The following is a 24974-nucleotide window of genomic DNA, read 5'->3' as shown; positions in this document are numbered from 1 at the left end:
TCGATGCCAGTTTTATTCCTGTACTCCAAACCCAATTTTTCCTTTTGATGAAAAGAAGCTCACAGAGGAACTTTTTACCCAGACCGCCTAAAAAGGGTTTCATTTCCCTCTTTTTACTCTATTGTCAATATCCATCAAGTGTCATTGAGGTCCCTCGTGTTTTTTCATGTTACCCAGTATGTGACAGTTCTGTTGTTTTTTCATTCAGCAGCACAGCTGTCCTTTTATTTATGTATTATTTATTTTGCTTCCCTTTTCATTGTTTCATTGTGCTCATATTACCTCTGACTTTACTTTGTATACTTTCAACTCGATGAATAAAAATAAAAATGCTTTCCTCCTATGATTTTGAAATTTCACATATATGTACATTATGGCTGAAATGTTTATTGTACTAGGTTTTATAATCCCTTTCCATTTTGCCAGCTGTTGCTTTCAGCACCTTAAATATCATTGGACTGAACACGGAAGATATTTTTTCCTGTGTTGAATCTCACTCTTCCTTTCTCTGTGTCCATCCCTCTTGGCCAGATGACTGCAAGTTTCCTGAAGCAGTGCGTGTGCTCTTGACCTGGTTGGAACGAGGCGAAGTCAATCGTAGGAACGCCAACAACTTCTACTCCATGATCCAGTCCTCCAACAGCCACATCCGCCGGCTGATGGGTGAAAAGAGTCAGCATGAGAAGGAGATGGAAGAGGCCAAAGACAAGTTCAAGACTGCTCTGTCTGGCATACTAGCTCAGTGTGAGTCTTATGTTCTGAATCACACACACTATAGCCTTGAATGCATAATGCAGTATGTACTATATATACTGTGAATAATCTTTCACTTTCATCTTTGCCAAAGATAAATTCAGGATCTGGAAAATCATTTAACATTTACTATGAGAATACATTTAGAATACTCCTTGTTGTGCAGTATATGTACAGGAGGAGAATAACAATCAGTCCAATCCATTCTTGGCCAAGTTTCTGGTTCAGTGTAAGTGTCTATCATAGAGCCATACACTCAACATAAACATATGATAGCTCACATACAACATAAACATACTGTAGGTTAAAGCCTTTCACGATTGAAGTCAAAATCCTGAGCGAGACTGTTGTGTCTGAAGTGCTGAAAGCTGTAAAACAGTAAGTATAATTTTGTTCACAGCCCCTCATGAACGCTCATTTGGTGCACAGAACACGTGTACACAGTATTTAAAATACCTAAGCAAGGTGGATAAAAAGGTTATTGAGTCTTATTTTGTGCTAGTTTGCTGTGGGAAAGATGGCTTAGAGGTAAGTTTAATGTCTTTGCTAACTGTGGTATTGCTAATATAAGTCCTAACCTCTAAACATTGATGATTTCAGTAATCAGTCCCTGAGCCGAATATCATTTCGTCATTTGAATCACTGCACTTTTCTTCTTTTTTTTTTAGCTGTGTCATTGTACACAGATCAAGGCAGGATAAAAGACTGGCAGGATATGAACTATTACAAAACTATCTTGTGTCACAATCACAGAACTACAAAAATAACTAATGGAAATAGTGAAGAGTGATGAATATGAGGACAGAGTGACACAGAGCAGAGTGACTCATTTCTGTTCACACTCTCAGCTCCAAAGGAAAGTCAGCTTTACTACTTTTGAACCAGAAGCTGGTACAACCGCCTTTACTGCCCTCAATGCCCTCAACACTTCGGCTGGCAGCCACACAGAAGAATTTTATGACCAGGGTGCACACTTTTTACTTCTCTGACTGGAAATCTGATGTTTGGCATTATGTTTATAATGTCAGGTGCACTGAAGAAAAAACACGATGCTGAGTATAAAGTAAAAACAGTCTTATCAAACGTATCTATTGATAAGAAAAAGCAGGAACCACCTGCACATTACAAATTCAGTCTAAAGCGAAAACTGGTGACTCAGAGACAAATTGGAAAGATCTGATTTGGATACAGCCTTACATGATATCACTAGAAACCAATTGGGATTCAGTGTCTTGCTCCTTTTTCATTACTTCCAACATACAAGATATCTAAGCATTAAAGAGAATAAAAATACTGGTACCAATACCATCATTCGTGGATGAAGCTAAGGACTGGAGTAGAATATTATTCAGTTTCCTTCTGATGAAAATAGTGAGTAACCTAACACATTTGTTGCATGAATACATTGGAGGCTAAACATACACAGTTGATGCAAGCATAGCTCATTTAAATTGATGAAAGGCCAAAGGCAATGTATACTGCTCCTACCCACTTGTGACAGCTTTGACTGCGCAGTTGCTGCTTTACCCCAGCGCCTGTAGCACTTTGTCTTCAGATATCACACCGCACATATGTCAAATAGAATATAAACACCCCAAGAACATGAATTCAAAAAAAAAAATTTCTTTATTGTTTATTAGGTGAATAAATAAATGTAGAAAGGAATAGGTATATGTGGGAGGGTGTGTTTGTATAAGCCAGTGAGAGATACAGAGTTGCTGTCCTTGTATTACCGCCCTCCATAACATCAGCCCACGCAAACACATTCCTATTCATGACTTGGCCTTCCTCTCGGTGCATTGCTGGTCATATGAGAAACAAAACAGAGACTGCTCTCCTGTGAAGAGGTTTAACACTTGGAAACAACAATCTCTCCATGCCAAATAAATTCAGCCTGTCCCTCTTTTAAGTTGCCATGTACATAGGTCTCTCTGTGATGGGCAGATGATGGAATATCTCACCTTAAAGGGCCAGTTCACCCAAGTCACAAACAAATATTCTCACTTAATCCTTAGTGGTGTATAGCCATGCAGATAGTTTTCATTTTATGTGCCCTGTAGTTGAGATGTTGGCTTCTCAATGTTCTGCCACTGTGCTAATACATCAAGGGGAAGGGGGGCATTTGAGGTCCACAAAGCATTAAAAAAAATACATATAAAGACCTTCAAAACAATCTAACAAAATTATCTCGCCTTCCCAGAAACAATGTCCTCTTTCCGAAGGATAATCCACAGGCGGCACTTTGAAATGTTTCTATTTGAACTACTTCATACACTTCAAGAACTGGTCACAATCAAAACCAGCAGAATACAAAAATGTTTTCTCACACACACATACACACACACACACTCACATATAAATATACAAATACAAATATACAGACAGATGAGTGACAAATGAAAGGGAAAAAAACGGTACAGGCCTGAATTGACACCTACAGTGAGGGGATCTGGTGGCTCTGTTATGCTGTGGGGGAATTTTACTGGCATGGTTTGGGTCTCCTAGAGGAAAGTGTCACTGTAAATCAATGACAGTGCCCCCATCCATAGAGCACGAGGGGTCGCTTAATGGTTTGATGAGTATGAAAATGATGTGAATAATATGCTATAGCCTTCAAAGTCACCAGATCTCTACCCAATCAAACACCTATGGGAAATTTTGGACCGACATGTGAGATAATGTTCTTGTGTTCACCACCATCATCAAAACACCAAATGAGGGAAAATCTTTTGAAAGAATGGCGTTTATCACTCCAGTAGAGTCCAGACACATCAATGCCAAGGTGTATTGAAGCTGTTCTGGCCGCACATGGTGGCCCAACATCACACTTAGACAGTTAATGTTGGTTTTTCCTTTAATTTGTCACCCGTCCATATGTATATATATATATATTATATATATACTTACATACAAGCTCAAAGCACAGAAAGTCTGTCCGTGCACTTGTCTCTCTTCTCTGCCTTCCCTATCGATCAGCTCCATCAAATTACAGGGTGCTGGGAAGATGCTATTGATCCCTGTACTGTTCTCTCTCTCTCTCTCTCACTGCTCTGCAAACACATACACATACACACTTAGCTGGTGGTCTTATTGACTCCCTCTTGTGTACATTTGGACCTCTGGGATGCACAGACCACCCATTCAGTCCTCCATGACCAGACACATGACAGCAGATAGATAGCTTAGAGGGGAATGACTATATCAATATTCTGCAGCTACGATAGATGCTGACACAGACTATATGGACCCAGAGAAGCTGTCATCATACACATACATGTAGGGGCAGTGGGTTTTGTTTTTGGTCTTAATAATACTCCTTGACCCAAAGAAATGCTGCTCAAATCAACTAAGTTTCTACACAGTTTACAGTTACAACTGTACTGTTAACTACAGTAATAAAGCTTGAAGGTTGCTGCTGTTCCTTTAAAATCTGAGAAATCTGCATAGAGAAAGTAAATCAGACACACTGTACTGTTTTAACAAGGTGTCCTTGGGCTAGGCTCTTAACAGCCCGCTGCTGCAGTGGAGCTGTAAGGTGGTCAACAGTGGCTGACTTATAGTAGGCTATTTTTGGCAGCTGGCAGTTGCTTAGCAAACTTTCCTGTGTTAAGCAAACGTTAAACCGAATCGAAAGCCACACTAGTAGCACTTTCAGGCTGTACTTTGGCACAGTGGTGCTTTGAGCTAAATGCTCCGATCAGCATGCTCACATGCTCATAGCAACAATGTTAATATGCTGATCTTTAGCAGGTATAATGTAATGTGTTGTCCTGATGATGGCACTAGATGAAAGACAGGGGATTACCAAAGTTGTTACAATTCATCCTGAGGGGGACATCATATCTGTACAGAATTTTATGACCGTCAATCCAATAGCTACCATTCAAGCAATAGCAGTAGAGAGATTTAGGTCAGGACCAAAGTGGCATATCAACAGACATTGCCGTGCTTACACGACTGTGGCGTAGCTAATTAAGATCAAGGCAGCGTTAGCAGAGCTGCGGTGTTAAAAGACGACAAAGTGCATATGTGTATAAACCAGTATATCATATATAATTTAGGTGTGGTGGACGAATGTATGATTTATTTAAGTCGTTGCATGTGGGAACTATCTAACCAACCATCTACAAGATGATGCATTGGCATCAGCAGGTAAATGGATCACATGCTTACACACACACACACATACACTCAAACACACACACACACACACACACAGTTCTTTACATCTCTAGTTGACTCCACTTTCTCACTCCTCTGCTCCCTCCCACCTGCCCTCTGTCTCTGTCTCTCTGTCTCTGGATGGTCTCTGGTCCTTCCCCGCATCCTGCCACAGTTGAACAGATTGTGTCTGTATTCCAAGCTGCTTCCAAACAAAAGGCATGGGACCATTTCTCCAAAGCTCAGCGCAAGAACCTGGACATGTGGCGCAAACAGACAGAGGTTGGTACTCTCATTTTTATTCTGTTGTTCACATGATTTTTTGGAAACTTAGAATTTATCCCATTTTGTTCTATACCTGTCTCCCTCCTTACTCATTGTAAAGTTCTTCATTTTTCGATTAGTAGTTATAGCACTTTTATTAGGGCTACCACATGATACTCAAAGTTCAGCAAGAGCAGAAAAAAAATAGTTGAAATCAGAGATGAACAGAGCAGACTCCATGTGACAGTAAGTACTTTCAATGAAGCCAGGCTACAGGACAGGTGGCTGCTCACTCCAGTCACTGTGAGATCCAGCCACACCCAGGTCCAACCCTCTAACCTACCCCCCCTCCCCTCCCCTCACCAACACTGCTCTCCCCCATGAAGGGATACAAGCTGCTAGGTGAGTTTTCCATCTCTAAGGGTGTCCAGAAGACAGGTAAATCTGTATAAGCTTCTACCTTGCCTTTGCAAAAAAAAAAAAATTCTGCAAATTTGTGAGCGGATAATTGAGGAGGAACATCTTGCAGCATAAAACTGTATTTTTTTCTTTCAAATCTAACATTTTTCCACTATCTGCTCACCATTTACTGTTTGCCAAATGGAGCTTAATTATCATGATGACTGGTTGTATGTAATGGAGAGCTCTGGAGTGTGGTGCAGTCCTGGGTCTAATGGACCATACATGATCAAATCTGATTGGTAAGTTTCTTTGAACCTCAGTATGAAAAACAACTGATTTAAGGTATAATTTAGAGGGTAACACCGACGTGAACGCACATCATAATAACAGATTCTCACACAGCAGAAGCAGCAATCAACCTGTAAAAACTTTAAAGGTAGGTGTTGCAAAGCAAAATGATCTCTATTGCTCGAGTGTTCAGATTTGTTGAAGAATAAAATCTAAAACTTGACTATTCTGTAGCAACAACAGTTTGTTAGGGCTTATCAGACTTATAATAGCTTATGTGGGGATCTCTTAACACACCCTTGATGAGTAAGTATGATGGATATGCTGGATGATGCATGTTTACATGCAAATGCCTGCTCATTTGATTTCAGAAAAGACCTCTTTTTTTATTGTTGTCTTCCCCTGTTCAGATCTTGTGGGTCTCTCACGAACCTAGTCAATTTGTTCTATGTATACTGTACACTGTACCAGGAAGTATTAAAACTATTATGAGGATACCAGTGTCTTTTCATCAGGCCTCAGGGATCTGTCCATTCTTTTCTCAGACTTATGTTCACTTCTTACTGGAGTACAGAATGGCCATAGATGCAAGTGAAAGAGACCCCTGTGGGCACATACTCCACTGCTAAATATGTCCTCATTCAGAAAATACTGTCATGAAAAATCTTTTGAATGAACTCCTAGTTCAGACAGCCTTTGCAGTTTTTTTCCCTTCTAGCGATTTTACACTTTAATAATAGCAGTGAGACTTTAGACTTTATTGTCATTCAAAGTGACATCACAGACGCTCTGTGTGTGTGTGTGTGTGTGTGTGTGTGTGTGTGTGTGTGTGTGTGTGTGTGTGTGTGTGTGTGTGTGTGTGTGTGTGTGTGTGTGTGTGTGTGTGTGTGTGTGTGTGTGTGTGTGTGTGTGTGTGTGTGTGTGTGTGTGTATGTGTGTGTCTCAGAGGAAGAGACGGCAGACAGATGAAGTCATTGAGACTCAAAGCTCACAGTTCAGCATTGGCCCAAGTTAAGTCTGAATCTTTCTGCAGCTGTCTACTTGGGAGTTAGCCCAGGATCAGACCACAAATGTGACACAAATTTAAAATTAGTCAAAAAATGCAAGATTAAATCTGAATTAAATATTTTCAAATCAGTAGGAGGCAGAAAACGGCCTCATATAAATCATAAATCAAGCAAAATTTAATTTAACATTTTAGCAAACAGTTGTCTACTTCCATTTCTATACTTCCAGAAGTCACAGAACTACCTGAGCTTCCCCCATGACTCATGTTTCTGGCAAATCAATAAATGTAAGTTCAATCTACTCTCTTTTTAGCTTTGGTTTGGTTTCTACTAAACTAAAGAAGAACATCAGGGGCCCTTGGCTTGCTAGATAGTTGAATTTCTCCATCAGTAACATGTTTACTTCGGCTTTCTGTCATTTTTTGCTGGGCTAGTAGAGTGTTTGTCTGTGTGTTGTACTGGAAACTGCTGGCTTTAGTAATATATGAGGCGGTAATAAGAGTGGTGATGCTCAACCATACATTCTGTGTGAAGGTCAGAGAATCAAAATAATGGGCTAAAAGTGTCAGAAAAGCTGCAGAGTTTGGTATTAATGCCCAGTGTGTTTCAGCACAATTGGTAGTTCTTTCACACTACACAAAGTGATTTGATTCAATATCAAAAATATGGCTCAATGCAGGTTTATTTAAACATTAATACACCACCCTGCCTTAGGGGCTAAAGTGTATGGCACTGGCAGCCACTGGCCAGTGTGAATGAAGAGCATAGGTAAGTAAGTGCGGTTGCTCAGGGGTAGTTTATCATCAAAAAGGCAGCCTGTTTCACTCTGTCATATTGTATATTCAGTATGATTTTCTGGCCTGGAGGTGAAATATGGAGGAACGAGCTGCAGTGTTGACTAGCCTCTGCTCCCGAGCAGAATCAGACAACAGCTGCCTTTCTCTATCAGTGTTTTTATGTGGTGGTGTGTGTTGTGTATATGCAGTGGATATGTGTGTGAACCGTGTGCTCCACACAGACCAGATGGTTGTGTGTCTATATGCGCCTGTGTGTGTAGAGTACCTGTTTGACCTCTGCCATGGGCTCAGGTTGATAACGTCAGCTGACAGATGGTTGTAAGTTTATTTACTCCAAGGCAGCTTTTTATTTGCTCCATTTACCTTTTTAGGACTATTTGTGTGAACTCTTTATTGATAGATGGCTCATGTTTATTTCCCTCAGCATTGTTTATACATACGGTTTGTATGTATAAATACATATTTATGTTTGAATTATAGAGTGAATGACGTCCCTGTCTGTTTTCCCTTTGTTGTGTTTAGCATAAACCAAGGGGAGTAAAAGGCTTCAGGAAAGCTTTGATAGATTATGAGTTCTTAAATACTTGGTATAGGATTTGTTGAGAAGTATAGGAGTTGCTGTTTTGCTTTTTCATTTTTCCCAGCACTACAAGCCTCCCATGTTGACGTATATGACCTTGATGTCGATGTCCATGGTCTACTTGCATTGCTGGACATTGTTCCTTGACCTTCAACCCTCTGAGTGGAAAAGTGATGTCCATTTGTGTCTTTCATGCACAGTTGGCTGTGCTCGTCATTCTCTTGCTCCATTAGCATTAGACCTCTTGTTGTTCTGGAAGACACTGTGAACTACTATAACATACTTAATACTCTCAACAGGAAACACAAGCTGAATGATGTTTGAAAGCCCATGAAAGCATGCATTCTCATTGGCATGATATCTGGGGTTTTTTGTGTATAAATGTATCACAAGGAATTTGTTTGTTTGTCCCTCAACAGAGACCTGCAAGATTTGATCTCATTTACAGCCAATCCAATTCTGTCAGTTGACTTTAATCTTTAAACCGTTTTGAAACCTGCTTCTGGTTACTGGTCTCCAGACATATGTAGTCATTAGTGAGTCTGTTTTTGAGGGTGAAATGAAACACAGAAAATTAGTGTTTTACAGTAACTGCCGGAGTTTCCAGATGTGCGCTCAATTACAATAAAACCTGTTTAATAAAACAGACATGCACCATGACACATTTCATGATTAGTCATTCTCGATCAATATCTTATAAAATTACAGCGTGTGATGTTTTTGACAGTAGCTGTGGTTGTCATTGTTTTATACCTATCATGTATTGTAGCTGCATGAGTATGGTGTTTTTTTCCAATTTAAAAAAAAGAACAGTGTAGGACAAAATTGTGGTCTGGCTATATTTTTGCTACCATCAGCACTAATGCTGTGCCTGAGGAAAAATTTAGCCCCAGCGCTGAGATCATCCTTTTCATCTTTATTCATGTCTATACTTCTTCTTTCTCTACTGGTCTGTTATTAGTATTCATTACAACTAATGCTCAATTTTAACAAAGAGGCGACGCACTGATGATCCTACTCGTACTAGTTCAGTACCTCTTAAAACTCTTGCAGTTTTGACTCACCACTCTTTTCATTGTGTTTTCCAGGAGATTAGAAACATGCACAACGAGCAGCTGATGGGCATCAGGCGAGAGGAGGAGATGGAAATGTCTGATGATGACATGGAGGATATCCCTGACAGCAAAGACTCTGAGGACTCCGGTATGCATATGCATAGCATACTCACAGTGCAGCACTTCTGTCAACATGCCAGGCTCATACACTGATCAAGATCTCCAGAGGATGAACACAGCCAATGTTAAAACACTGAGAGAAACAGCTCTGTTTGGCTGAAATGACAGTAATCGTCCCTCAAGCATCTGACAACCATGTGACAACTCCACATGAATAAAAAACACATTCAGAGTATATTAAGATGCTGACACAAGGCACGTTTTACTGGGTTGACACTGAATGTAACTGCCAAATAATATTCTCCCGAGTCCACCCTAGTGAATGCACACAGCTATAAGAGCGTGTGTATATGAAACTGTTCACACCTGCCAGCTTATTTCAGATTGTGGTACCACTGAAGTACCATAATCTTCTGGTTTTTGCCCGGAGGAGACTGTTTGTGTTTGCTGAAGCAAGAAAAACTAACGTTGTTGGTAATCTCTTAATCCTCAATTATAATAACCCCTGAATCTTCAGTAGTCAGCAGGACAACATGCTATAACAGTCAACACCACATGTAAGGTCCTCTCTCGTCATATGTTACGTGCCTCTCTGCTTGTTGTTATGCTCTCCTTACGTACTCTTTCTTCTTGCCTTTTAATCATTCTGATCTCTGCCATTTGCTAATATGACAGCTTCTCTAATCAGCATGCAAATGTATGTAAATGCTGTTGCCAGCTCAGCCCCTTCACTTTTGCAACCTTGTTATTTAGCTATCAGTAATTAGCATTGCTGTCAAAGACCTGTCACTTCACTCGATGCTGCAGGATCGGCTGAGGTGACAGGTGTTAATGTGCCACTTTCTTGGTATTTGTGTTAACAGGCTGACTGTTACAGCCCCTTTACTCACTAACTTTAAAGCAAAGGGGTATGTTTAGATGTTAGACAGCCCTGCTGAAAACACCTGTGTTATGACTGAAGCCTCTTAAAAAGCTCTTAAAAATGTTCTGCACCGGACGCATGTACAGAATAGAAAGCGAAAGAACTGCATGCGTGCAACTGTGTTTGCATGCATGCTCACAGATATCTGCAGGTCGATAGTGCTGCCGGTTATATAACAGAAGTGGAATTGCTCCGAATCAGGCCAAGCGGTTGACATCCCCTCACACCAAGTTGATGAGGCTCTCAGATCAATACTGTGCTTACCTCAAACCTTCATTTTGCTGGGTAGAAAGTCCACACCAGACAGACACACGCCTAGCAAGAGTTCATTAACACTGGAATGGTCGTCCATGATAGACTGCAGGCAGCCCTCATGAACACCCACACAAAACCTAAAAAGACACGCATTCATGCACACGCACGCACACACACGCAGGATGGGGCTTATCTCCCCAGTCCAGCCAGTGTATTGCACTTTCCCAAAGAGCTTTCCCTCAAGACCCACAGGAGGAGAGCAGAGCTGATAATACTGGACATCTCCGGAGCTGAGCGGGTCTCATATAATAACTCCCACTGTCTCCTCTCTTTGCTCAATAGGTCAGGTCAAATGTCCAGTAGAGAGCTATTGGACAAAACACTCTGGGATTATCACATCTCAAAGTAATCTACTGTGTTTGATCATAGGTTGTGGAGTGAATATTGAAAGGACATTGTCGTTATTGTTTGACATCATTGTATCTTGAAATGTTGGGCCCTTTAGTGCCAGCCTTTAGTCATTGGACACACATGAATGCACAATTTTCTGCCAAAGTTTGTATTTGTGTTTTTGTCAGTGCTCCCCTACTTGTTTAAGGTTGGCAGGGTTCAGATAGAAAAAAGGGCGATCGCATACTTCAGTGCACGAATCATAATTTAGCAACATTTGAATCAAAATGGTATGCCAGTTGAGAAGTTTTCCTATGTTGCAAGGCTACTTTCAATCATGCCTGATCAAACCACACGCACATAGTCCTGATGAAGTAGATTAGATTATTTTCTGAGTGATGAAGTCTTCATAAAAACTACCTAAGGGTTCTTTAAGAGACAATGAATGTTAGAATGATGTAAGATCTAAGAGCGTTAATGCTACAACAAGATGTATTTCTGAAATGCTCTGTCCTGTAGAAAAGAGCAGAAACATTTTTACCAGCATACATCTTTCAAGAGTACATTGAAATTTGCATACAGTCAAATTGAGCTCTTCTCTTTCGCCATTATGCTTGGAACTTTAATGCATTACCGCTCACCCTGAAAACCTCATTAATCTGTCTGTGCTCAAGTTACTGAGGAGCAATTCAATAACTGAGTAATGCATATACAAGCTTCAGTATTTAGTTTCCTTCAAATAGACACTTGTCCATAGAAGAGTCAAGTCAGGGATAACTTGAGAACAGAGGGGCAAAAGCATCGCTATAAAATTGAAACCTAACTGAAATTTATATTGATGAGGAGCGAATTGAAGAAGTGAAATGACTTAGTGGAGATCCATAATAACCTCAATATATCACACTGTTCCCTGTATATTATGTATGAACCTGTAGGTGTTTCTCAAGCAGAAGCCTTAAAGGAGGAGAATGACTCCCTGCGCTGCCAGCTGGACGCCTACAGGAACGAAGTGGAGCTGCTCAAACAGGAGCAAGGCAAGAACCAACCAATCAGGAGTGAGGAGGACAACACACATTCGCAGCAGCTCAGCTTCTTACAGCAGGCTCTGCAAGGCATGCAGAAGGTAACACACACACACACACACACACACACACACACACACACAGAAGTTTAGAGATACTTTTTTTTCAATCTTCCATCCAAAAATAAGTTTAATCTCTTTTTCGTTACTGTTCTGCCCCAAGTTCTTTTTACGAACAAGGTCACTGGGGTTACCCTATTTAATTTTCCATGCACGATGAAAAACTCAACTGTCATTTATTCATGATCCAGCACTTAAAAAGAGAACCCAGTGCTGTCTGGGAGCAAGTACAAAAGTACAGCTGTCTGGAGCAGCTGTTAGTCTTGTGTGAAGAGCAGCTAAAAAAATAATATTTTCATGTTTACTCTGGTTTATAGGAAAGCTTATTCGCGGTTGAAATGGGTTTTACTTGGGATTGGAGGGTTGTGTGCTATGAGTCTGTCAGCACACAGATACCACTCAGAACAAACTGCGGCCCATTAAAACAATTTCAGACCATTTATTTACAGAAAGATAAAGAAACACGTTTTTTTTCCCCCCTCGCTCTCTCTTTGAAACATTATGTTTAATCTTCAATCCAATAATCTTCTAATGTATCAGACGTTTCAGAGATAGCATCGTTGTTCTAGGTGTTTACACAGCCCCCCAGCCATTATCAAGATGGATTCATTGTCTAGCATGAAGAAATATTAAAATAGTAACTAAAAAACCTAGAAAATGTCATCTTTTTTTCAGAAAGCAGGTAAGATAATACTACAGTAGACACCTTGAAGATATAAAATATTTGAGATGCAAATTATTCATTAAGTAAAGATATTATTTAAAAAAATTCTATCATGTATGCATGTCTCTGTTTATAGGAGAGGAGGCACTGGGGAACTTTTTATATTTTTTACAATTAAAATCATGATGAATTGTACACAGAAAAGGAATATTTACACATTTATTATATTTTGATATTTTTAAAAATTACATTTTGCACACAGTTTGTTTTTAAACTTATGTTGAGGTTCAAAGATCCACAAACAAACAGTGTGTTTAGTTGCTGTTGGATCATATGCTGTATGATGTAAATTAACAGATGGAGCAAAAAATCCAGACTAAATCTGCCCAATAATTCCCCGAAGTGCTGAAAAAAAGGAAGAAACAGAAATTTGATCATCTACAAATCCATGTCGACTGGGCAAACTCCCATCTGCTTATGAAGATCATATGATATGATGAAAAACTCTGCAGCAGCTATTAAACTGACCTTGATGTGAGATTATTTTGTCAGCTGCTTTTTATTTTGAGGTGAAATCAACCCTTCAAACTCTAAAGAACCACTAAATTGACTTGTTCTCACATTTGTCAAGCGTCCTCACTTAGCTAGGTGTCACAGATAATGGAAATTAATGTATGATCGATTTATGTTTAGAAGAAGAGAATCCATTAAAGCACTGCTGTTCGTTTCTGCTTGTGGAGAGTAATTACCTTTCCCAACATGAAAAAATTAGGTGAATGGATCAAATGAATTGGAAGACACTGAAATTGGATACCTCTCTTTGCCAAGGTCCACATGTATCACACAGCCACACATATTACAGTGAAATATTACCAGCATGAACTGGCAACCTGTTTCCTTTTTGTGAATTATAGTCCGTGCAACACAAAAGCAAAGACGTGCAGTTGCGCAGATGAAAATGTCTGGCTGTAAAGACCCCCCTGCGACTCGTAGACCTTTTCTTTTCTTTTTTTAAATGAACACAGCAGGAGGTGAATCTTTTCATCTGTGTTTATTAGAAAACTTCAGAGGACAAATTGGAGATAAACATAGTTGTTAGCTATCAAAGCTTTCTCAAAAGCCAGTTCTTGTGTTACCCAAAGGATAAAACCCAAATGAGTATTAATTTTATCATAACGTTTTTCTTCTGTATGTAATTTGTACTTTTTGAGTGTTTACAAGCTAAGGATTTGGCAAATTGCTCAACACATGTAAACAGAGTAGCATCAGATAGAATGGAGTACAATGATTTTCACTTGAGGAAATATTTATTGAAGATATGATTCACTTCAGTTGTTAATTGGTGTTTTGAATCAAGCTGAAGTTTTAATTACCAGTAAGGATTACATGCTAAATATTAATAAAACAAATGCCTGATTTGTTAGTTCACAGCAGTATTAGAGGCTCATTGTTCCTCCCCTCTTTGCAGCAACTGTTAACAATGAGGGAAGAATTAAAACAGCGGGAAGCTGAGCTGGAGAAGAGTATGGAGGACAAACAGCAGCTGAAGAACCAAGTCCAGAGCCTGAAGGAAGGACTGCAGAACCTGCAGGTTAGTACGACAGTGGCTGAGAAAAGTTTGTGTTCTTGGAATGAAAAAAAAGGCAACAAATCCACCAAAGGCAGCATATTATCCAATTGTATTTCATGGGAGAGTTCATTTCTGGGTTACTCTTTTTGTAGTGAAAGTGAGCACAGGCTTATTTGCACTTTAATAAGAAAGAAATTAGTTCTTAATGAGTTTCAAGGCATGAAATATATTGGAGAAATAAATCGTTGATAAACAAAAGGACAGAACGTGGTAGTTTTACGTTGAGCAATTGACTCAATAATTTGAACTTATTTCTAAGCTCATCAGATATCCCAAAATTGCTATTAGGGTTTTTTTAATATCAACACAGCAGGAAAGGGCCTACCACAGTGAGACAGACAATTTCTAACTTCAATTAGTGTTCTGGTGGTCCCATTTTCGTCCCAGGGACCAAAATGTATTCTTTTTTGAAACACAGTATAATAAACGCTTCCATTTCTAATCCCCACAAAAAAATTGAATATCACTGCTTTCAAGTTTTAAGTGGCTCAATAAAATGATAGTTTATGATTTCCTTTCATTTAGCTTCTGTTATTGCACATTAATGTGTGCTTCAGAAAAACAACCAATAATCATTTGAAGGGCTCTTTATCATCCATTTGAGAGTAGTAAACATTTTTTCCATTGTTCATCAGTGACCTTCAAACCTTACCCTGCATTACTGTGAAAAACCTTCATAGGGACTCTGTAAATAGAGAAACATTGCAAGTGTTTTGATAATAAAGTGATAGTTCGGGGCAAAAATGCCAAACATTTGCTGCTTTCAGCTTCTCAGATGTGACGTCTTGATGCTTTTCTTTAATAGTGTTTGATAAACTGCATATCTTTGGGTTTTGGACCGTTGGTCTGATAAAACAAGTCATTTGAAAATGTGCAGGGAATAATGATGGGAATTTCATAACAATAAAATAATAATGGAAACAACTGATAAAGTATGTTATCTTTATTTTTATATTTCTTAATTGTTCACTACATAGCCTGCAGGGTGTTGCTGCAGCAGAACTTAACTTTGATCATGAGCGTAAAGTGAATACTAACCGCTATGTAGTAGCTACTTAGTTTCACGCCCCATATTGTTGCAGATAGTGATGTTCCACCTAATGCATCAATTAGGTTCAGTAATATGGAACAGAAAGACTAACTAGTGATGGAGTAATTACTATAAGACACATATAATGGTGTTGAAGCAGTCACTATACAGCACAATACTGAGCGTTCATGTCATAGTCATCATACATGTTATTTTCTTCTTGCTCTACTATCATTAGTGTCCCGTCTTTCTATCCATTCTGTCAAGGTAACAGTGATTAAGGAGTAATTTACACCTGCTGATGGAGGTGTTATTTTCACATTGCTGGAGCAACAGCCCGCTGTAGTTGAATTTTTGTCTTTCTGTAAGCAAATCATGCGAAACATATCAGATGCTTACAGTAACTGATACTTATGTATAGAAATGTTGGAAAAGCATTCTTATTTAAGTCTAGGAAGTACCAACTATTTGCAAATCTGTACTTCTCTACCGAGCATGATGTTTTTTTTCTTATGTTATTTCGTCTGCTTCTCTGTAACTGTGTTCTCACTGCAACCACATAAAAACACCCAGAAGAAATCCATTCATTTCCTAACTGGGAACATATTGAGCACGGTTGACCGCAGTCAAATTGTTTCCTTATTTGTCTGCAGCTGAGATTTTATGTGACATGAACCACCAGCAACCCAATCACGTACTGTCATTCCTGAACATTGTGTCCTTCGAGCTTCATCTGCGCTGGCATCACATGAAGCACTTATTTTGTTCGAATTGACCAAAAGGCTGCAACTAAGAGATCAGGCTGTTATGGGTATGCACACAGAGTGTGATCACCAGATGGAGAGAGATTACCTGCAGGAAATGTAAACCAAAGCTGCTCTCTCAGATCTGTTACACAAAACCACACCATCAGTTAGAGCCACTACTGCTACATTATTCATCTATCCTAACATCACATTGGTTATTTGATTGAATGTGTTACTTACATTGAGACATGTTTTTCACAACAAAACGCCATCTGATATTGATTAGTGGTGGGCAGTATTATTAGAAGAGTACACTGCTAAATATAGTGCACCGATATCTACAATCTCATTAAACAATTTCAAGTTTCCAGTGTCATTTTTCTCCGTTAGACTTGTCATGTTTACTAATGTTTCAGGTGTTGTCCCATATTCCCAGTATTCAAGTGCTAATGTTTGTTAATGTTCCTTCTGGCTCAGCATAATGAGCGGAAGGGCTGTCATTAAAATGAGCCTCAGGTTCAATCGCCTATTAAATTGGATAATAACACAAACGAGAGGCTCTCAATCCACATTGGAAGCTGCTCCATGTGTTGTCTGTTCACTCTAGACGTACAAGCCGGGCTGCAGGTTCCACATAGCGCAGAGGTGAATTAGTAATTTGCAAACGGATCTCCTCCTCAACCGGAGTGACAGAGTTGTCAATAGGGCGTTAATGGTGATGGGTTTGATTAGAATTGTGTCCCCGCAGCTGTGAGCCCTGGGAAATATGCTAATTCAATTCCTGCATATAGGCAAACATGAATCATGAGAGGCAGTCTCATTAAAGTGAGAAAGAAAAATCTATTTTTGGGCGTGGGTTTCTCCAAAGATTAGCAGTCATTGTGGGGTGATTTGTCATGTTGGTGGGATCCCTTTATACCATCATGTCATCAGTTTTTCTTCACTTGTCCCATCACCGTCCATGCTGTCACCAAACTGTCACCACACATTACTGGATCGACAGCAGGACAGGTCATGAGACTATTAACCTCATTATTATTACGGTCACAGCTAACTGCTTTATCAAAATGTTCCCATATATATTTTAGGGCTGGCACTAACTATTATATTTATTATTGATTGACATGTTTATTACATTTCTGATATCTGATTTGTAGTATTACATTTCTATAAAGTCTGGCGAGTTGGACAAGTTAAAAGATTGTCATAATTGATATAGAAGAGATAGATAGATTCCCTGTCTTTTAATCCCTTGTATGAGTGGACCTACAGACAGATGGTTAGGCGCCAGTTAGCATGGCTAGCATTGTTAACATTGCCGTGCCGTGCTGTGTGTAGCCCAGAGACTGTATAAAAATAAAGTGTATTTGCAGTGTTTCCGGTTTATAGCACCATGCTGGGCAGGAGACAGGTGTGTTTACAGTGTTTGTGTGGTCTGAAAGACATCACAGAGCGGATATAAAGTCACAAAGCTGGCAAACTGTTATCATAGCATGCTAATACTTCGTGAACATATGGATGAGACCATATGTTTGCAGACACCCACAGATAGAAACAGATGAAAGAGCAGGGGGAGTCAACAGATAATCAGAATAGTTATAATTAAAATTAAAGTAAGTTCTCTTTCAAATCAATCATCCAAAGATATGAGTGGAAAGTATAGTTTAGTTCTTGCAACTGCATTAGTATATCATTCAAGATAACATCCAAGAAATCAGCACACAAAAAGTCTTGCATTGTTACAAATGTAATAACAGTTTGTGCCAGATTTGACTCATAAATGTTAATAGTATCCATATGGAGTCCAGTGTCTTTGTTATCCTTGTTTGTTCAAAATCAGCACATTTCTGAAGATTACTCTAAAAAAATATACAATGCCTCATTTTGCCTCCCTTTGCACACCATGCTGTGCCCCACCATTGTCTCCCGTCTGTCTACATTAGCGCTTAGGTTGTTTTTTCACTGGCTTGTTCCTCATATTTTTCCTATGTGCCGCAGCTGGAGATGGCGAAGCAAGATGACAGAGGCGGCGATGAGAGCCCTAATCAAACCAGTGTAAGTGGAGAAAGGTTGAGCCCTCCCCAACTCCTCTGGTTGTTTTTTTGGTGTCCTCATTCTCTCTTCTTCTTCCTCCTCCTCTGACTTTCCTCTCTAATCTCTTCCAGTGACATGACAGATCATTACAGGCCAATCCAGTTCACAGCGACTGCATTTGTCATTGAATAAATCACCCAGACACAACTAGGCTGGGAAATAAAGGAGTCATGAAGTCAAAATGTGCATATGTCTACACACCCTCACATAGATACACACTCACGGGGTGTTATGGATAGATTATAAAACAGAAAAAAGGCCACCAGGCATATCACACCATGAGTGGAAATAGTACACACAATTCTATGTAGGACACCAAACAAAAACTTCTGTTATTCCTCTGCCTTTTTTTCTGCCACCTGTCAGAGATCTGAAACAAACAGCTTGATCATTTGCCTTCCAAGCCTCTTCCTCTCTCCCTCTATTTGTTCTTCTCGCACTTGTTTTCTTTTTGTGTTGGTGTGTGTGACATGCATCTCATCCCGCTATCAGGAACGTAGCTGCAGGCTGAAAATTCTCTCTCGCCTCATTATCCTCATCCTCATTGTCGCTGTGTTGGTGGTGTGCTCTGATGTCTTCATTCCACTTATTTGTGTTTGATTGTCTTTTTATTGCGCGCCATGCATCGGCTTAAATTTAATCTTGCTTACTTCACGTCAGCCACAGTCGAGCAGTGGCTGGAAGCTGATTTATTTAAGGTAACTGTGTGTTTGTGTGTGTGGGTGTAGGAAGCTGCAGTATCAACAGTGGTGTCCTGCAGTCAAGAGAAGGAAGGTCCTACAGAGAAGAATCCATCAAGTCCTGTCCACTCCGAGAGGGAAGCGCTGCTAGTTGGTAGGCCAGAACAACTCTGACTCTTATGCTCTCCATATCACTTCAATGCAATTTTCTGTATTTTCCTTTTGGTAGTTATAGGAACTACATATAAGCAAACTCACATATGCATTATCATCATTTTACATTTGTAGGCATACAGTCAAATAGGCTCTCAGGGACCCCAGGAGGTCTTTATATCAACTGATAATTTGAGAAATTAGTTTGTGAAAATACACCACAAAAGAACAATATCAAACTGAAAAAAACTGATATGACAAGCACCTTCAAGGCCTTAAAGTATGAACCAAATGAACTAGGTTGCACAACGTCTCATCCAACCTCATTTTTAAGAGATATTGTCATCATAATTGTCACCTCCTGGCTGCATTTCACTGCCTCCCTCATATTCCTCCAAGAATCATTTGTCTTTTTTTGTATCTTTGTAGTCATGATGCAATTAATAACACAAATGTTAAAAATATTCATTATGTTACGGTTCATTTTGGTTGGAAAGACAGAAAGTGACAGGAGTAGATATGAGAATGAAAGTAAAGAAAAATGTAAAATAAGAGTTTAAGGGAGTGGTTCAAACAAAGATTGCTTTCATACTTCTGCACACCAATCCTGGCCAATTACGTCATGAAGTATTACTGCATGATTCTCTGTTGTCTGGATGTTACAAAAAAAATGTGAAAAGCAGCCCCACCCCAGTTAAAAAGTACCGAACTGTCTAGGATTAGTCCCTGTCTTGTGTCAAAATCGTATTATGATGCCTTTATTGTTTCAGATTCTTTTGTGCTTATATGATGTATATTCCTAAATACATTTGCATTGAAGAAAAATACATTAAACTACTGTAATTGACAGAAAGAAAACCAGGGGCCTGGGAAGTATTCCAGCATTGGAGTGCTGGTTTGATTCAGTGGCTGTAGGCACTGTACTTGGTGGGTATTTAAAGTGAAATATGGATCAATAATGGCCCACATAACATAGCTGAAAATGGGTAGCAGGTGGGAAAACTGTAAACGTTCTTTTCATGCCTTAAGATACAGCACAAAGCAAAATGTAAAGATAGCTTGAATGCAAGGAAGGCATAACAGCTCAAACTGAGGTTAACAGACAGATTTTCAGTAGGTGATGCAATTTTAAGTTATCGCTCACCCGAAATACCTACATGACATGGTGAAGCACGATCTTGGGATTTCCATCAGAAGCAGAAAAATCAAATAGTTTCCATTCATCCCGAGTTATATGACTCATTTAATATACAGAGACAGGAGCACAAAGGAGGGAAAACTGCTGTAAAATGAGAGCCATTTCTGTTCACTTTTGAAAGCTTTTAATGGTCATCTTTTGATAACATCAATGATATTGTGTCTGAGTCTTAATAGGAGCTGTGACAGTCACACATACACTGGCAATCTGCACACACATGGAGTGGGTGCATGTTATTACAGCAAACGTCTGTACTATCAGCCAGAGAACATGACAATCACAGTCTTTTTTTTTTCATTATCAGCGGAGCACCTCCGGTCATTTGAGTTCAAGTATAGACTGACCTCCTGCGGGTGACAATAACACAGTCTTAAAAGTAGTATTTTCCTCTTAAAAGTCTCAAGTGATCATGGCATTCTTGCCTTGGTGTGAAAAGCCAGTGAAAAGCTTTGTGACTTTAACACTGTGTGTTTGTGTCAGCTGTTGGACCTTGATGCTCCATAGGTGGTTAGTGAGCAGCGGTGGAGGATTATCTCTCTTCTGGCCCTATCTGTGAGTTGATAGCAATTTGTCTGAGCTGGGGGAGAGTACGGCTTTGATGAGAGACAACAACATAAAAGCCATCATTAAACACTCCCTCTAATCTGGAACCTCAATATACAAGAGGCTCTTAACAGTACTGGGACTCGGGGAGAAGCATCTGGAAGCATGCGTTACGGAGAGGAGAAGGAGTTATATAAACCGGTGTCACAAACATCCTTTGGCAGTTTGTCAATGTTTGACAGGTGACATAAACTGGAGTCATGTGACATATCAGTGCACTAACTTCTTTGTCTTGTTTTGTTTTACCTCAGGAATCATTTCAACGTTCCTGCACGTCCATCCATTTGGAGCCAGCATCGAGTACATCTGTTCCTACCTGCAGCGTTTGGACACCAAGGTAACAGGCACACATGAATCACAATTTTCACTGCAGACTGGATCAGTAGTGCTGGCCTCCAGTATCACTCTAGATTGCATGCACCCATGCAGACCCAGTGTCAAACCCCCCCCCACAGGGCTGACATATGGGCCTGTTGTATGCCAGGGTCCTGCTGTGCAGTTGAGACACAACCCTTCGATGCAAGCAGTGCTCCTAAATGCTTTTACAGCCCTTTCCATAGAAAGTGGTTCATTTTGCAAAAAAAAGGTGAAGCCAAAGCACGTAAAAGACATAGTTTGACATTTTAGGAAATACGCTTACTTGCTTTCTGGATGAGACTTGAAAAAAATCGATATCACTCTCATTGCTGTATGGTTAAAATTTAGCTACAGTCTGAGTACAAAGACTGGAAGCAGATCAAAAAAAGATGACTGATTCAGTCTAAAAGTCAAGAAAAAAAATCCACCTACCAGCATCAAGCAAACATGAAAGTGATATAAATCCTCTCATCTGAAGCTAAAGAAAGCTAATAAGCATGTTTCCCAAACTGTCAAACTAATACTTTAAATAATTGGGAGCTAGATATATATATTATTAAATGTTGGTTTCTCTGACCTAACTACAGTAAAAAGACATACAAGAAATCAATCACATAATAACACATCCACGAACAGCATTAGCAACATTCATGGACATTTCTGTTTGGTTGGAAGTTAAATCCAAAATATGTCACAGTACTTTTGGAGAAAGTCAAACTTTGGAGACAGTCTCTCTCAAATGAAACCGAAGTCCTAAAATGTCACAGCTACTGTATATGTCTAGCCACATCTGGCTAGGTGTATGATTCCCCTTGATGCCGGAACATATTAAAACTAGATCCTTCATTCCGACACCTGAAGCCAAACACCACCCCTCAATCCTCAGACAACCCTCACTTTCCACTCTGTCTGGCAAAGCACAGCTATTTTATCCCCATCTTACTGAGGAGGCGTTTTAGACATATTATCACTCCTCACTGCCACTTACAAAATGCCAACTTTCAATGTCACCTCCAGAAGGTAAGACTCAGATTAATGGCCATTTCAGCTTTCCGGACCTTCAGGAAAAAAATGGCAAATGTCACTTCTCCCTTTTACATTCTCACTCGCTGACCACACAAGCAGACGCATACGGGATAAAACCCTGAGATTTCAAACAACGTCAACTTACTCATCACTTGGGGGGGAATTAATTTCTCATCTGCATAAAATGTCTCAACCACATCCTCAAGGTTGCCCCAAGAGACGACTGTTCTCTGTAGCAACAGTGAATATGCTCATCACTACCCTGACTCACTCTCACACATGCAAACAATAGAGTGTTGACGGTCTTCTCTCATCCCTTTTGGGGTTTTTTTGTTGTGTGTGTGTGTGTGTGTGTGTTCATGTGATTGTCTGTGTGTATGTGAGCGTACACCCACGCCTGACTGTCTGTGTGCTTCTGAGTTTGTTTGGGCATCTGTTGTTCCCACACTGACTCTACACTACACACATCAAGCAGCCCACAGAGTTTTGTCAATATCACTGACTAGACTCCCCAACAACAAGCCCAATCTTGCTTATCTGGTGGCTCCACACACAGCTCCACTCTGTATAATGACACACCGGTCCTATCTCCATGATGGACCTTAATGCATCTTGACATCAGCGCAGGGATTTAACAATCTAGTTACTAATGCAAGACACTGCGGGCTGTCTACAGCAGCCTGTACAGTGGATTTTGGCAACGTCACCTCGGGATTTCAACTGATGAGCCTCAGCCCACCCGTGTGGTGTGAGCCAGTTTATGCTTACTTACTGGCTGCTATATCACCCTCTCACTATGAATTTACTTACACTATGATTCCCGGATGGATGGAGCGGGGGTGTGAGTGTAGTGACTTGAATGTTTTGTGTGTATGATTGGAGCAGAGAGAGAGGTGCGGAGTGTGTAACAGCATAAAGCGGATGTGTCAGCAACATCCAAACTTAACTCACTAGGCGACCCATCAAGAGCTGGTAATAAAAGCTTTATTTAGCCTGTTAAATGACACTGTCACCTTAGCCTCTGTAGCTTTGTAAAATGTTTGTAGTTGACTATGAAATGCAACCAAGATTATGACTGTAATCAAATGGTTGAAAACAGTAACATTTTTATTTTAGGGACTTTATTCTTGGGTATGTGCACAAATAGTTGTTAAACACACACTTTGTGTTTCTTATGCACTTGGATATAGTATACCAAGATCACATGCAGTTTATGGATTAGCAAGGGCAGAGCAGATTTGTGTCATAATGCTTTGATAGATGTCTCTACACAACATGAGGCCAATTTGAACCACAAAACTGTAGAAGTTGTCACAAGTGCTGTGTTAAACATACTACTGAGTACTGTCTGTAGCAGGCAGCCAATCAGAAGCCAGTTTTTATGTGAAGACCTGTCACAATCACAGACAGGCTGAAGTTTAAGTTCAGGTATTCAGCTGTCCTCAAAACGTTTTCAACCAATATGGAAGGTGAAAAATTCATCTGTCAAAGAAAGATTTTTCCCGATTCGGGTTTTGACAGTTTGTATTAAATTTGTATAACACCTTTCAATATAATGCTACAAAGTACTTTACAATTTACAAACAATTATGAATACAACATCGACTCGAATAACGCATTACTTTAATGTCAAAAAACTAATTGCAAGCTTTTTTGATAATCAATTAATTGTTTAATAATTGTCATTTTTTAAGAAAAAAAACCTTAATTACAGCTTCTTAAATGTGAATATTTCTTGGTTCTTTAGTTTTGTGTGATAAACTAAATATCTTTGGGTTGTGGACCTTTGGTTAGAACTAAACAAATCATTTAGGTTGCATCTTGGTCTTTGGGTAATTACATTTTTCACAATTTTCTGAAGCTTTATAGACAGAACAACTAATCACTTAATCAAGAAAATAATCATCAGATTAATCAAAATGATCGTTGCAGCCCTGAACTATTTTAAACTGAATTGAAGGATGCTGTTGGATTACAGTGAGATGAAAGAAGGGATTTTTGAAGGCACATTTACTTTACAAATGTAAATGGAGACCACTAGAAGAACTCTCCCTGAGGATGCCAAACAGCTATCAGACTCATACAGGTTTAACAAATTACAAATAAGCAGGAGCCTGAACATGTAAAGCTTAAGCAATCAAGTGTAAAACTTAATATCAATGGACAGGCAGCCAGTGAAGAGCAGCAAAGACTAACTGGAGTGTGACAGACATGAGGCTCTTCACTAGCTGCAGTCGTTAATATTTTCCCTGTAATGAGATGAAAGCATTAATGACCTTTATCACTTCTGCCAATAAAAGAAATGACCTGATCTCATTGACACAATTGCGCAACTTCACATCAGTTGAGCATTACGTGACGGCCCTGAATCAAAAATTAATTATGAGCTTCATGCTTTGCATTTGTAGTTAATTATTGGCGCAAACGCTGGACCAGGAAAAAGGAATTATAAAGACATCTGACTTTAATTCTCACTTCAGCTGGTGAAAAGTTTGGCAATATGGCTGTTAGTATCAAATAGACATGACATGCTGTAATGCAGAACACATATGTGACTTCAAGCTGTAGCTGTCAACTTGTAGCAGGCACTTTCAGGTTTGTGTCTGGGGACAATACATACTAATTAGGTGAATACAGAGAATAAAAAGGGTCCCAAAA

The 24974-nt window shown here is 39.6% G+C and overlaps 1 protein-coding gene across 1 annotated transcript in view; it reads left to right on the top strand.

Annotated features, from left to right (window-relative positions):
* The window catches only part of enox2 (ecto-NOX disulfide-thiol exchanger 2), a 175275-nt gene that overhangs the window by 149258 nt on the left and 1043 nt on the right, over positions 1-24974 (top strand). The window contains exons 9-16 of the mRNA XM_062425353.1: positions 532-744; positions 5090-5196; positions 9341-9455; positions 11930-12117; positions 14268-14390; positions 18204-18260; positions 19028-19133; positions 21185-21270. Of these exons, the coding sequence (XP_062281337.1) occupies positions 532-744; positions 5090-5196; positions 9341-9455; positions 11930-12117; positions 14268-14390; positions 18204-18260; positions 19028-19133; positions 21185-21270 (995 nt within the window). The remainder of the gene's footprint in view (positions 1-531; positions 745-5089; positions 5197-9340; positions 9456-11929; positions 12118-14267; positions 14391-18203; positions 18261-19027; positions 19134-21184; positions 21271-24974) is intronic.

Source organism: Scomber scombrus, chromosome 9 (assembly GCF_963691925.1).
Source record: "Scomber scombrus chromosome 9, fScoSco1.1, whole genome shotgun sequence".
Classification (NCBI taxonomy): domain Eukaryota; kingdom Metazoa; phylum Chordata; class Actinopteri; order Scombriformes; family Scombridae; genus Scomber; species Scomber scombrus.
This window is presented reverse-complemented; position numbering and strand designations above follow the sequence as displayed.